This window comes from Gambusia affinis, linkage group LG12 (assembly GCF_019740435.1).
Source record: "Gambusia affinis linkage group LG12, SWU_Gaff_1.0, whole genome shotgun sequence".
In the NCBI taxonomy this organism is placed as follows: Eukaryota; Metazoa; Chordata; class Actinopteri; order Cyprinodontiformes; family Poeciliidae; genus Gambusia; species Gambusia affinis.
In genome coordinates, this window is record NC_057879.1 from 27,430,223 (window position 1) to 27,445,360 (window position 15,138).

The 15,138-nt window shown below is 37.3% G+C and overlaps 1 protein-coding gene across 1 annotated transcript; it reads right to left on the minus strand.

Annotated features, from left to right (window-relative positions):
- Positions 1–3,355: 3,355 nt before the first annotated feature.
- On the minus strand, positions 3,356–12,808 carry LOC122841781 (immunoglobulin lambda-1 light chain-like). Its single transcript, XM_044135347.1, has 6 exons — positions 12,595–12,808; positions 12,179–12,502; positions 7,361–7,405; positions 5,148–5,447; positions 3,992–4,054; positions 3,356–3,914 (listed from the first exon to the last, which is right to left on the minus strand). The coding sequence occupies exons 1-6, from the start codon at positions 12,767–12,769 to the stop codon at positions 3,781–3,783; spliced, it is 1,041 nt and encodes a 346-aa protein (XP_043991282.1). The 5' UTR covers positions 12,770–12,808; the 3' UTR covers positions 3,356–3,780.
- Positions 12,809–15,138: the final 2,330 nt, after the last annotated feature.

Below are 15,138 nucleotides of genomic sequence, written 5' to 3' on the forward strand. Positions count from 1 at the left end.
AGCAGGAAGATTTCAGCTCACAGGAACAAACAAAGCAGCAACAAAACCACCGAGACAGAAACTCCAACCACTGAGACAAACATTCATCTGGTTCTGTTCCTGTCACCAGGCGGCCATGTTGGTTCTGATCCGGTCCCGTCGATCAGAGGAGTCTGGACGTCTCCATCACTGCTGACCTTCTAACTGGTTTGGTCTCTGAGGACCAGCTCTGTACTGGTTTCCATCAGACTGATCAACCAAACTTTACAGTGGAGTCCTGTTACCATGGCAACCTCCACTGGTGACTCTTTCTGGGTCTCATCAGAACCATCTGGGTTCTCTGCATCCTGTCATTCAAAACCAGATGAATTCTGATCTCCTGGACCAGAACCCGGGTCAGACTGACCTGAAGGTTCTGTTGGACCAGAACCCGGGTCAGACTGAGGTTCTGGTGGACCGGAACCCGGGTCAGACTGAGGTTCTGTTGGACCGGAACCCGGGTCAGACTGAGGTTCTGTTGGACCTGATTGTTGTTCTAACACCTTGAAACATAAACCAACTTAAAGCTCTCAGATGGAAACTTGATGGTTCTGATCCACTTCCACCAGAACATTCTGGTTCTGGTTCCGGTTCTGGTTCCACTGTTACAAAACTTCATCAAGTTTCTGTTGATCATTTAAATTGTTTCATGACATTTATGTGACCTTTGATATTTTAAAAACATTTGTAAGTATTTGAGGTTAAAATACTTTAACTTTACATTTTCTGATGACGTCAGAAGATTTAAATATCAGTATTTCAGGCTACATGGTGAACAGCGCCCTCTGCTGTCACAGTATGATGACGGTCATAAGATTTTATGATCCTCTGACGTGTTTCTAGTTTTAAGTCAAATCTTCTTCAGTTTCTGGTTCTGGTTCCACGCTCCATCATTTTTATTTATAATTCACTCCATGCCATGAAGCTCTGATTCAGCACTTTATAAATAACAAATTTATAAAGTTTGTAAATTTATAAATAACAAATTTATAAAGTGCTGTTTGTTATAATTTGATTCGTTGGTAGGAAAGTTTAGAGCATTTTTTACTCTGTCTCTGGTCTGATACTAGAAACACTCAGTAGTTCTTCAGGTTGAGCTGAAGTTGAAACTTTAAAATTAGGAGGAAATGATTTATCTGAAAGATGCTGTAGGGAGGGAAACTCCTGGGATTTGAACTAACAACCTTCTCTCAGGTTGACCAGGATTTTCTGAAAGGATCAGTAAATATCTGATAAAATAAAAAATAAAAATAAAAACCTTAATGCCCATTAAAGTGGCCCGCGGTGCAGAACTGAAAAAGCAGCTGATTGGTCCGTTTTCCGCCCCCTGCTGGACTGGACCGGAACTGCAGAATGGAGCCAGAACATCGTCCGAACCAGACCAGAACTTTCTAAAGTCATTAATGGAGCAGATTTTAACAATAATATTTCATACACTAAAAATTATTTTCTGTCTTTCTACTCATCTGTGTTGCACTATAATAATACCGGTGGAAACGTGAGTCAGCTTTTAGTTCCACCTTTAATTATCCGTTTATCTGTGTCTTTATTTATAATTAATGTTTCTGTATTTACATGATGGCTTAAAGTTATGTTACTGCAGTTATGAATGTAAATCAGAAGGACAACAGCGCCACCTTCAGGTTGTTACCTACAAAAAAAGTGCATAAATGTAGTAAATATGTAGTGAACGGTAAAATAAATCCAGCATAAAAACAGATGTAGAGTAATAATAATAATAATAATAATAATAATAATAATAATAATAATAATAATAATAATAATGACTTAGTGTGTGTGTTTCTGGGTCGTAAAGCTCTGAAATGTTCCAGATGTTTGTTCTGGGCTGCACAGTGGCGCAGTTGGTAGAGCTGCTGCCTTGCAGCAAGAAGGTCCTGGGTTCGATTCCCGGCCCGGGGTCTTTCTGCATGGAGTTTGCATGTTCTCCCTGTGCATGGTGGGTTCTCTCCGGGTTCTCCGGCTTCCTCCCACAGTCCAAAAACATGACTGTCAGGTTAATTGGTCTCTCTAAATTCTCCCTAGGTGTGAGTGTGTGAATGATTGTGTATCTTGTGTGTCTCTGTGTTGCCCTGCGACAGACTGGTGACCTGTCCAGGATGACCCCGCCTCTCACCTGGAACGTAACTGGAGAGGAACCAGCAACCCTCCTGACCCCATTAGGGACGAAGGTGAACAGAAATTAGATGGATGTTTGTTCAGCTGTTTGTCGTTTTGGTTTGTTGGTTTGCAGCTGCAGCATTTCTGACAAAAGATCAAATTCATTAATATTTATCAAAAGTTGTTGGTTCAATAACACCATGATTATTCTAATTAATGTACTGAGGATTTAAGATGTTTGTAATGGTAAATACTAAACTAAAATTATTTTAGTTTGAGTTTAATGGATAAAAACAGAATATTAACCAAATATCTGGAGACAAACTGACTTGTTCTTGGTGAAAATAAATATTTGATCTGAACATGAATTCTGATTTGTTGGAGAAAGTTTCCTCTTGTAATCATTGAAATCTAAATCTGGAGACTCGCTGACTCTGATATGATTTGTTAGAAAACCATCCAGAACTCATCTTCTGATTGAGAGAAGATTCTTGGTGTTTCAGGATATTTATTGGCCTTCAGCTGCTTGATGAAGTTCATTGAATCAAACCGAATCATTCTGGATCCAGTTGATGTGAATCCATTTCAGTTCCAACAGGTCAGTTTGTCTGAATCTGTTCCTCCATGAAGCTCATTTTATATTTTCAGCTTCACCTTCATGCTGAACATCAGAGACTCTGTCACATGTTCATTAGAGCCTCATTGATTGTGATTTCACTGTGATCAGAGCGGATTGCTGAGCTGTGAGTTCAGCTCTGAGCTGTTTGTCTCTCAGATGAAGAACACAGCTGCTTCCTGAACGATTGTTTCAGTCGATGCTGGTAACTGTCGTTGTGTTATTAAGGTGAGAAGCCACAGCTAACGGTGTGGAGGCTGCAGAGCACAAACCCACACAGCTGCAGCAACGACGTCTGATTGGCTGCCAGCAGTTTGGTCTAATAACCACTGAGAACAGATTCATATCTGCTGCTCTACAAACTCATCATCTGCTGCATCTCTGTGGTTTGGTTCTGCTTCCTGGAAACATTTTCATTGTTTTTATTTAAATCAGCAGCAGAGCTGATAGACGGTGAAGTGAATCATCTCGACCGTCTTTAATTCTCACTGATCTGATGAAACACTTCCTGTCTCCTGATGAACACATTCACACTTCAGGCCCGACTCGTCAAACCTCTGGACGTTTTAGTAGAAAATAGAAAACAGATTTATTCTTTCAGCATCGCAGGATTTATTCAGAGCAAAAACAAAATGCATATTTAAGTAATAACTGTAGAAAAAACATTTGGACAAGTTCAGAGTTTTTAAATCTTTACAACACAAATTTGACAGAAATGATTTTAAACAAACATGAATATAAATGTTTTCTCAAAGCATATTATTTCTTCTTCATGAGTTTCAGCATAAATGTTTAGAATAATAACAAAATATTCTAAAAACTAAACTTTTATATAAGTCAGTTAAATGTGCTGGAACTGATTTAGCAGATTGTTCTGATTTCTGATTGGTTGAGAATATCTGACATTATTAAAACAAAGAAGCTACAGAACTAATTAAAATGAAGCTAAACTGAATAAATGATTTTCAGTGATTAATAAAATCCTGAGTTCATGCATCCTGGCAGGAGAAGCTGCAGCAGCAGACAGTTCATCTGGGGGCCGGGCCCTTGTTCCTGAGGGCCATCAGCAGAGGGAGGCCACAGCAGTACACCAGACTCTTCACTATCAGCAGCGAGTAGAGCAGGCAGAGCAGCTTCACCCGGCACTGGGACTGGAAGGACACTGACAGACACACGGACACAGAGACCTCATCAATCTGCACATCCAGCTCATCTGGATTTATCAGCAGCTGATCTTACAGTCGTGTTGCTGCAGATCCTGGTCTGCCGTCTGTGGAGGACAGGAAGCTGCAGCTGGAAGCTCTGGAGCAGAAAAGGAGGAAAAGTTTGGAGAGAAACAGAGAAATGTTCATCGTCTGCTGCTCTGCTGCCTGACAGCGACTCACATGAAGCTGAGTGAGTTTCTCACTGAGCCGCAGATTTAGATTTTAATCACATTTCATTATTTATTATCTGTACTGTTCAGCTTTTGAACTAACAGATTGTATCCTTATGGTGGGTGAAATAATAAATGTTATTATGCAGATAAGTTTCATTAAAGAGTGATTATATTCTCAGATCCATTCCTACTGTCCCCAGGCTCACTGGCGCCCCCACCAGGCTAAATGTTGATGTTTTAATCTGTAACGTTGACAGATTCTCTCTGGTGAAACTCAGCATGTGAACACAGACTGAGGTCAGAGGTCACCAGAACTCTGGAACCACTTCCTGTCTTTACCGGTTTCCATGGCAACAGCTTCGGAGATTAAAATGACAAGTCAGAGAGAAATGATAAAAAACATTTAGACACATTAATTGGGATAAAACAACTAAAGTTTCTATTTTATAGTCTGTGTTTATGTGTTATTATTATTATTATTATTATTATTATTATTATTATTATTATTATTATTATTATTATTATTATTATTATTTCAAACTTCCTGTCAACTTTAAATGTTTCTAAAACTCGGTGGATGATGGGCGCCGCTCCCGGCAGGTTTAGAGTTTTCTGCTGAAACTGTTGATATTCATCAGCTCTCACCTTGCATTAATAATAAAGTTATAAGTTTATTATTAATTAAGTTATTAACAGAGTCAATGGTTAAACTGTGGAGCTCTGATGAGAAACAGCCGGTTACTGACGGCTACTGTCTGTTAGCTTCATGCTGTTAGCTTCATGCTAATGGATACTGTCTGTTAGCTACATGCTGTTAGTTTCATGCAGGTCTGTGGCGTTTCTATGAGTTCTAATGTTACGGATCAAATATGGTTTAACATCGTGATGCACATTTCTATGTTTAGTTATTAATTATTGATTTGATTCTCTTGTTTTATAAAGGGGTTATTGGTTATTTTCTGGATGCTTCTCTTCTTTTGGATCCTGCGAGGAGAAAAAACTGCCCAGCTTCATCACCTTGTGTTGCTGGGGCCTCCACTGGGCCCCCCTCATGCTGCACAGAGCAGCGGTATCTAGATGTGCTGACAGGATCCCGATCCACCAGTAAGAGGGAGGCGGTGCGGTTCGGCTCTCTGAGCTCCAGCTGCTCTGCAGAGGTCAGATCCTTCTCTGTACCGTCCTCCAGTCTTTTCCAGGAGAACTGGACCTCAGGAGGAAACATGTCTGAGGCCAGACACAGCAGGAAGGCCCTCGGGCCCCGCTGGGCGCTGGATGCTGCTGGGTACACGCTCACCCTGGGCTTCACTACCGGATCATCTGAAACAAGCAGACAGACAAACATCCACAGTCAGCAGCAGCTCTCATCACAGTTTAACACGTCATGTTAGAAACATTAAGAAACTTTTCCACATGATTCAGAGTTCAGACTCCAGTTGATCACCAGAGAAACGACCAGAGAGGCTCTGATTGATTCTGTTTAAAACCAACAGATTTTTATTAGAACAGAAAATTAATGTTTTTAAATCAGATTTTAAACTTTACAGAAATTAATCTACTGCTTTAAGAGATTTCATGAATCATTCAAAGTAGATTCAACGTTTCTATGGAAACCAGCAGATTGATGGATTGTTTTATAGATTTATCTGCTCACATGAAGTTTTTCACTCAAACTGATTTTGTTTCCTCTACTTCCTGTCTTCACTTGGGGCCCCCGGGGCCCCATGTTGGGCTCCTACTTTCCTCTTTGTTTCTATTTAAAGAAACTTTGGTTTCCTTCCACGCAGTCGTCACGGCGACGGCTCTCCGGTTCATCGTCTGATTTATCGTTCATCTGACAGAAATAACCTTTTTACATTTAAACGAGTTAAAAACATTTGAATTATTTCAGTTTATCAGGCTGAACATTAAATAATATATACATTTTAAAATATTAAACTATTTAAATTATCATCAATTTTATGCAAATTACTGGAAGAAACATTTTTATTTTAAACAATTAATATTAAATTAGTTCATTTTTTTGCCACACAGTAACACCAGTTTATTATAAAACTGTTTTTATATAAATGATAAAATTTAAACAATTTAATTTTTGAAAACTGTAAAGTTTTAGTTGAAATCTAAACTCATAAATTGATGAAACAATTTGTCAAATTTTATATCCAGCTGTAATAAATGTAATAAATTTCTTCCACAATTTAACTGTTTACATTTGAACTCTTAATTTTTAACTTTTCAATATTTGAAAATCGAGATGAAATAATAATAATTAAAAATGATGTTTCTCATCTCTGAATAATTAATTTTATATTCATAGAAAATGTAAATGATTGAATGTTGGTCATATTTTGGTTTCCATATTTATAATTAATACATTTAAACATTAAAGTTTCTTAAATCTCTTTTTTTAAGTGAAGAACCTTTTAAAAGTTTTCTGAACCTTCCTGTAAACATTTTTATCCACTTCAAGACTTTAAAACATTAAAGATAATAAACACAAAATATCTGGAACGTTATAAATATTTAATAAAATAATAACTTTTTATTTTAGTTTGAAGGAAACCAGAGAGTTTTTCCTCTTTATCAGAATATTTCTCTCCTAATGACAGAAACATTTTAACTTGTATTTTAAAACAGTTGAAGGAGAATAAAAGTTCTTACCGGTTACATGAAGTTTGGTACCAGAACCAAAGATCGGATAATAATAACCATCACAATGAGACAGATCCAAACAAAAACCTGTCTGATGCTTTTGGTCGGATTATTACTATTATTTTTCTCTCTCAGCTTCATGTAACTCTGAGTTTTATCATTTATTAAATCTATAAAGAATATTTTACAGTAATTAGACTTTTACAGAATATTATCAGATATTACAGGATTAAAGTTACTGAGAGTTTTCAGATACTTTCTAATTATTGGTTAAAAAGCAACATTTATTTCATAAAGTCGAGTTTCAGCACTTAGTTAATATATAGAGAATATTTTATAGTATAAATTTTAATATTAGCTAATTTTACAGGGTCACTGAGAGTTTTCAGATATTATTCTCCAATATTTAAAACAAATACTTTGTTTATTTTAATATGTTCTGGGATTTTTGAACATGTTTTTCATCAGATGTTGATTTTATATCAATGATAAAACCTAACATGTAAATCCTGAATCAGCAGAAACACATTAAACACATTTTATCTTCTACAGTAAAACCAGTAAATGTTGGTTCTTACCGGTTACATGAAGTTTGGTACCAGAACCAAAGAGATATGAGAATCCTCCACACAGTGAAACAGATCCAAACAAAAACCCATCGGCTGTTTTCTGCGTTTATTATATTAATTTTCTCTGTCAGCTTCATGTAACTCTGAGTTTTCAGTAAATATTGAAAGAATATTTTATAGTAATTTATCAACAACATTATCAGATATTTCAGCGTTAGAGTCACTGAGAGTTTTCTCAAATTGTCATCCAATATTTAACGGTTCATTTAATAAACTGTTTTTTCCAACATGTTTTTTATGAATTATTGACATTTTTATGGTCAATTATCTTCTAGAAAAAACTACATTTAGGAGAATCTGGGCCTTTTGGAGCCAGAGTTTCTGCCCTGTCCTCTAAAGAAAAATGATTTTATTTATTAAAATCATAGTATATTAATAAACATCAACAGGTTGGAACTGATTTAATATTTTCTCTACACAATAACTCAATATTGTTTCTAAATAAATCAACATAATATTCACATACTTAGATGTTCCTAAAAACTAAAACTCACATGGTTTGGGGCGATGAGTTTTATATGACGCATATAAAACATACATGTTGAATATTTGTTTAAAAAAAATATTCATTAAAAACAGACAATAGAAATCTGTGGCCCCAAAACCTCTTAGCCCTGGGCGACTGCCACAATCAGCCTTTTATATAGTCGCTTTTCCTAGTAATGAAAAATTTATATTTAAATCTTGAAGCAGCAAAAAGTGACAAACAATAAAACCAGTAAATGTTGGTTCTTACCAGTTACAAACAGTTTGGTTCCAGAACCAAAGATCCATTCACCCACACACAGTGAAACATACTGATACAAAAACCCATCAGCTGTTTCCTGGTTTTATTATCTCAGTTTTTTACTTTGTCAGTTTCATGTAACTCTGAACTTTATCATTTAGTAAATGTATAAATAATATTTTACAGTAATAAGACTTTTATCAACAATATTAGCAGATATTACAGAGTTAGAGTCACTCAGTGTTTTCAGATATTATTCTCTAATATTGGTTAAAATACTACATTTATATTATAAAGTTGTTCTTGAACAAGTTTCTCTTGAATCATTTATATTTTCATAATTAATTCTCAACTAATGATCAAATCTAACATCAATCAATCAATCAGATTTTATTAGTATAGCACATTTCAGCATCAAGGCTTTTCAAAGTGATTTACATCAAATCAAACACAGAAACACAAAGTGAAGCAACATAGAATCAATAATCAAAACACAACATTAAATCAGATTCCATCAATAAATTTATAATTGATTACGTTTCTAATAAAACTCTAAACAAGTGGGTTTTTAGTTGAGATTTAAAGGAAGTCAGTGTTTCAGCTGTTTTACAGTTTTCTGGAAGTTTGTTCCAGATTTGTGGTGCATAGATGCTGAATGCTGTTTCTCCTCGTTTGGTTCTGGTTCTGGGGATGCAGAGCAGAACCAGAACCAGAACCTGAGAGGTTCTGGAAGGTTGATACAACAGCAGATCTTTAATGTATTGTGGTGTTAAACCATTCAGTGATTTATAAACTAACAACAGTATTTTAAAATCTATTCTTTGAGCTACAGGGAGCCAGTGGAGAGACTTTAAACCTGGTGTTATGTGATCTATCTTCCTGGTTTTAGTCAGAACTCCAGCAGCAGCATTCTGGATCAGCTGCAGCTGTTTGATTGATTTGTTGGACAGACCTGTGAAGACGCTGTTGCAATAATCAATACGACTGAAGATAAACGCATGGATGAGTTTCTCTAGATCTGGCTGAGACATTAGTCCTTTAATCCTTCTTGTAAATCCTGAAGCAGCAGAAAGTGACTCTGAATCCATTCTAACTTCTCCAGTAAACCCAGTAAGTGTTGGTTCTTACCGGTTCCATCCAGTCTGGCTCCAGAACCAAAGCGGTACCAGTATCCTCCACAGAACCCAGTCTGCTGCTGAACGGGTCGGCCGAGGGGAACCGGTCCAGATGATGCAGCAGGATCAGATTTCAGCTCCATGATGAGTTTCTCTGACGTTCACATCAACATGGCTGCTGAAGTTGCTGTGAGGTTCTGAGTGGATCCTTGGCAGAACCATCAGAAATGTGCTGTGAAGGTCCAAAGTAGGTCTGAAGGAAGCTCTGCAGACATCATGTCTGAAAGCTCCCATCTCTCCCAGTGGCTCTGCTGGTTTGTTGCTGAAAGTCTTCAGTGTGTTCAGTCTGAGCTGCAGCTGCTGAGATCTCCTGAGATCATGAATGCAGCATGGAGGTCTGTGGTTTCCTGGAGGCTGATGGAGTCATGAAGCTCACACTGATCAGGTGGGATGGAGACGGCAGAGGTCATGACCTTTGACACATCAGGTGGGATGGAGACAGGAAGACAACCTGACAAAGATGAAGAATCTGCTCCTCTTAATAATCTTAGTTTGATCAAAATTACAAGTTGGGGATCATCTGAATATCAGGAATTAATACAAAACACTTTTCAGTCTCTATCAGTTATTGATCTATTAATATCTGCCTGGAGAAGCAGGTTATTATAGAACAATGAATAAAGATGTTAATTTATGCACTGACTTCCTCAAACAGGTGTTCCTACACACACACACACACACACACACACACACACACACACACACACACACACACACACACACAATAAATACTAAATGCTTCTCTACAAAATATAAAAACCTACCAATATAATGCTTCAAATTTCAGTGTAAATATTTTAGTAAACAAGGTTTATCTAGATTCATATTAAACTAAACAACTAATTAGAAAACATGAAAAGAAACTAATAAACTCATAAATTTACAGAGAAAAAGACAAACAACAATAACTGCTGAGTTAACCAGTTAATATCATAATACAATTCTTAGGACAGGAATTTTATTTATTATATTATATTATATTATATTATATTATATTATATTATATTATATTATATTATATTATATTATATTATATTATATTATATTATATTACATTATATTATATTATATTATATTATATTATATTATATTATATTATATTATATTATATTACATTATATTATATTATATTATATTATATTATATTATATTATATTACATTATATTATATTATATTATATTATATTATATTATATTATATTATATTATATTATACTGTATTGTATTATATTATATTACATTACATTATATTATATTATATTATACTGTATTGTATTATATTATATTATATTATATTATATTATATTATATTATATTATATTATATTATATTATATTATATTATATTATATTATATTATATTATATTATTGTTGTGTTCTGTGTTTTTCTGTATGTTTATTTCTAGTTTCCTGTGTGTCTGAGTCTCTGTGTTGTCCTGTCTCCCCGTGATTAGTCCCCAGGTGTGTCTCGTTCCCTGATTTCCTCTTGTGTATTTAGTGTCACCTGTGTGTGTCTGTCTTCGTCGGGTCCTACGTCTTGCTACGTCCGTTTACGTCAATGTACGTCTAGTCCTCGTAATATCCTGTTGCTACCTGTTGTGAGCTTTAGCCTCCCGCTCAGCAGTGCTGCCAGGTCTGTGGACTGTTTTCTGTTTATTTATTTCATCATTAAACTCCTCATTACACCTCATCTGGGCCTGCTGCGTTTTGCCTCACCGCCACCACCACACCATTTCATGACAATTATATTACATTACATTATATTACATTATATTATATTATATTATCTGCCACTGAATCTGCTGTCTCTACTGTCTCACAGTCGTTGGTCAAACAGTCCAGCAGACTGTTTGACCAACAGTCAAACAGTCTGTTTGACTGTTGGTCAAGACTGTTCATCTGTAAGACTGTTCAACATCAGCCTTACAGATGTTGAACAAATCAACATCTGTAAGGCTGTGATTAAACCCAGGAACATGAATCAAAGCTCCAGTGCAGAGATTCAGTCAGAGTCGGTCAGGAACATGATCAGGACATCAGACGGAGGCTGAAGACAGACGGTTTCACTCTGAGTGAATTCAGGGCAGCTGATGTCGGCCATGTTTCAGTCAGTCTGCTCAGAGCAGCTGTGGCTACTATGTAGCTCATCTTCATCAGTGTGTGTAAAAATGAAAGGATGTAATGTAAAACACTTTCAGGTCCTCTGACTTGATGAAGCCCTGTCCACATGCTGATCATTTTCTATAGATTTTATTATAGACACAACGTCGTTCTGATTAAAGTTCTGATGGGTCAAAGAACCGAAGCAGAAATGAGGCTGAAGGTGAAGCAGGATGTGGGAACTGCTCAGTGTCTATTATTCAACAATCTATTCTCAAATAATCTTTTCAGACTGAATGGACACATACAGCTAGTTTTTATCTCAACCTGCTGAGAGCTTTCTATATTATAAGATTAAAATAAATTGGATGATTATTGGAAATATTGAATAAAATGGTTCACAGGACAAAGTGTTGGCAGAACTGAGATCAGATTTGCTTCTAAAATGAGATAAAGTGAAATTAAATGATGAAAATCAGTTAAGCAGCAAGAACTAATAAAGACTTTTCATAAAGACTTAACAGAAATAAAGACTAATGGATTTTATTCCTGCAGCTCTTTAAAGGAGATGATTTATTCAGAACACAGAGATAATAATAAAATCTGAAAATAATAATGAATGAAACCAGAAACAATTCAGAGAGTCTCTGTGTGAGATGGAGGTGAAATCAGTGAACCTGGGCTGTGGTTTACTGCTCTCTATGTCACAAACTGACATCTGATCATCTGGAGGTTTTTGTTCAGGCTGAAGGAATCATTTCTCACTGTGGGAATCAGAATAACAGCTGCAGTAATAGGAGGCTGAATGATCCAGTTTAACTTTGTTGATCTTCAGTTTACAGCTGTTCTCATTTCTCTCAGCTGAGAAATCATCTTGTTGAGGATGATTATAAGGTTTTTCTGGGCTATCACCAATGTCGATATACAGAATAGCTCTGTATGTTTCTGTTTCATTCTTCTGGTACCAGACTACAGGCCATCCATATCTACACTGATCCGTTCCTCCACAGCTGAAGGAGACGCTCTGCCCGGTTGTCCTGGTCAGACTTAACTGGTCCTGAACCAGCTGTGTTGCCATGGCAGCCAGCGCTGTAGAGACACAGACAGACAGGTGAAGGTTAGTGTGACAGTGTTTGTTCCAGGTGGGCTTTGTTGGCTCCTGATTGGCTGGAAACACTCACCTGAACCCAGCCAGCACAGAGCAGCAGCTGGGAGGAAAAGCATTGTGTGCAGTGGTGTTTCCTCTGGTGAACCTGGGGAGAAGTGGCGCTCTGATGCAGCTGAGGCCAAACAAGGACGAGCTGTGAGATCAGACCAGGGCCACCTGGTTTCTAGCAGAGGAACCAAAACTCCCATCAGCCCCTGCAGCCCACAGAGAAGAGGAGGCTGCTGATTGGACAATCAGAGGAAGCTGCTGATTGGACAATCAGAGGAAGCTGCTGATTGGATCATCAGGGGAAGAAGATGATTGGATGTTCCCATGTAAGTGATTATTGTTTCTGGTATTAATTAATTTCTCCACTACTGAGAAATGAAATAAATCTTCATCAAACGTTTGAGGGAACATTGCAGGAAACTTGACTTGTTTATTGTGAAACCTAAAAAGAAGAAGCTTCATCTCACTCTGAAGCATCTTCTTTCTCTGAAATCATGAAGAAAAACTCAGGTGGTTCACAGCTCTACATCATGATGTCATCAGGTGAATCTGAACCCAGTGAGGTTTTGAATTATATTCACAGAAAACAATCAGTTTTAATAAAAATGTTCTAAAGCTGGACAGAAACCAAACTAAAGTTATTATCTTCAGACATAAAGAGTCAAATGAAGGATTTTGGCCTTTTGTCTTTCATCTTCAATGTTTCTGTCTGAATGTGTTAAAATGTGTTAAAATGTTCATCCGACATTTTATTCATGATTAGGAAGTATTGATTATTTATTGTGTTAATAATAAAAGTCTAAATGTCCCAGAGGTTGAATATCAAATATCAGTCCTGAAATAATCATCAGATTAAACTGAAAACAAACTCTGGTGTTTCTGGAGCTTTAAAGGATTTAATCTGCAGAGGCATCAAACCTCCACGTCTCCATCTGGTCGGTCTTTCACCTCCCCTGACTCTGTTACCCCAAAACAGGAAGAAACAGGAAGTTTACTGATCTGCAAACGTTTCAAAGACGTCCCATTATTTTATGACAGTTTACCTGGAACATAAATTATAAAATATCTTATAGAGAACAATCCATCTGATACCTAATCTATAAAAACAGTTCAGATGCAACGTGAGGATATTCTATATCTTTCATTTTATTTTTATCAGCCCTTTAATTATGCAGCATTGCTGCTTTAAAAGTAATAATTTCTGTTAATCTCTGAGATTAACAGAATTTAATCTGTTAATCTTAACAGAGTCCAGTGGGAATAAATCTAAATCTCAGCTGTTCTCAGTGGGTTCTTCTGTTTCTGACACGTCCAGATTATAGAATAAATCTGCCTGAAGACTTTCTGCTGTATGAATTTGATATCGCTTAAAATAAATTATTTATAATTCAGGGAGAATCAACTTAACTTTAACCTTAAAATGACAGAAACCATAAATTTATTACGTCTGAAAATAATAATGAATGAAACCAGAAACCTTCAGAGAGTCTCTGTGTGAGATGGAGGTGAAATCAGTGAACCTGGGCTGTGGTTTACTGCTCTCTATGTCACAAACTGACATCTGATCATCTGGAGGTTTTTGTTCAGGCTGAAGGAATCATTTCTCACTGTGGGAATCAAACTTCACACAGCCGCAGTAATAGGAGGCTGAATGATCCAGTTTAACTTTGTTGATCTTCAGTTTACAGTCGTTCTCATTTCTCTCAGCTGAGAAATCATTTTGTTGAGGATGATTGAAAGGTCTTTGGGGGCTACCACCTCTGAAGATACGGAGAATAGCTCTGAATGTTTCTGATTCATTCTTCTGGTACCAGAATACATATAATCCACTATGACACTGTCCAGTCTGACAGCTGAAGGAAACGCTCTGCCCGGTTCTCCTGGTCAGACTTAAACCGTCCTGAACCAGCTGTGTTGCCATGGCAGCCAGCGCTGTAGAGACACAGACAGACAGGTGAAGGTTAGTGTGACAGTGTTTGTTCCAGGTGGGCTTTGTTGGCTCCTGATTGGCTGGAAACACTCACCTGAACCCAGCCAGCACAGAGCAGCAGCTGGGAGGAAAAGCATTGTGTGCAGTGGTGTTTCCTCTGGTGAACCTGGGGAGAAGTGGCGCTCTGATGCAGCTGAGGCCAAACAAGGACGAGCTGTGAGATCAGACCAGGGCCACCTGGTTTCTAGCAGAGGAACCAAAACTCCCATCAGCCCCTGCAGCCCACAGAGAAGAGGAGGCTGCTGATTGGACAATCAGAGGAAGCTGCTGATTGGACAATCAGAGGAGGCTGCTGATTGGACAATCAGAGGAAGCTGCTGATTGGACAATCAGAGGAGGCTGCTGATTGGACAATCAGAGGAAGCTGCTGATTGGACAATCAGAGGAAGCTGCTGATTGGATAATCAGAGGACGATTCTGCTGCTTTTAGCTGCTGGACTGGAATCTGATGTAAAAAATCAACCAGCAGGTGGCGCTGTTGGGTTAGATTAGACGTTATCCATCCATCCATCCATTTTCTGTTCACCCTTGTCCCTAATGGGGTCAGGAGGGTTGCTGGTTCCTCTCTGCCTTCTGGGT

Coding starts and splice junctions, on each gene's coding strand:
- LOC122841781 (XM_044135347.1), bottom strand. CDS start 12,769: ATGGGAGTTTTGGTTCCTCTGCTAGAAACCAGGTGGCCCTGGTCTGAT. Junction 12,503..12,594: donor TCTGTGCTGGCTGGGTTCAG/GTGAGTGTTTCC, acceptor GTGTCTCTACAG/CGCTGGCTGCCATGGCAACA. Junction 3,915..3,991: donor GGATCTGCAGCAACACGACT/GTAAGATCAGCT, acceptor TGTGTCTGTCAG/TGTCCTTCCAGTCCCAGTGC.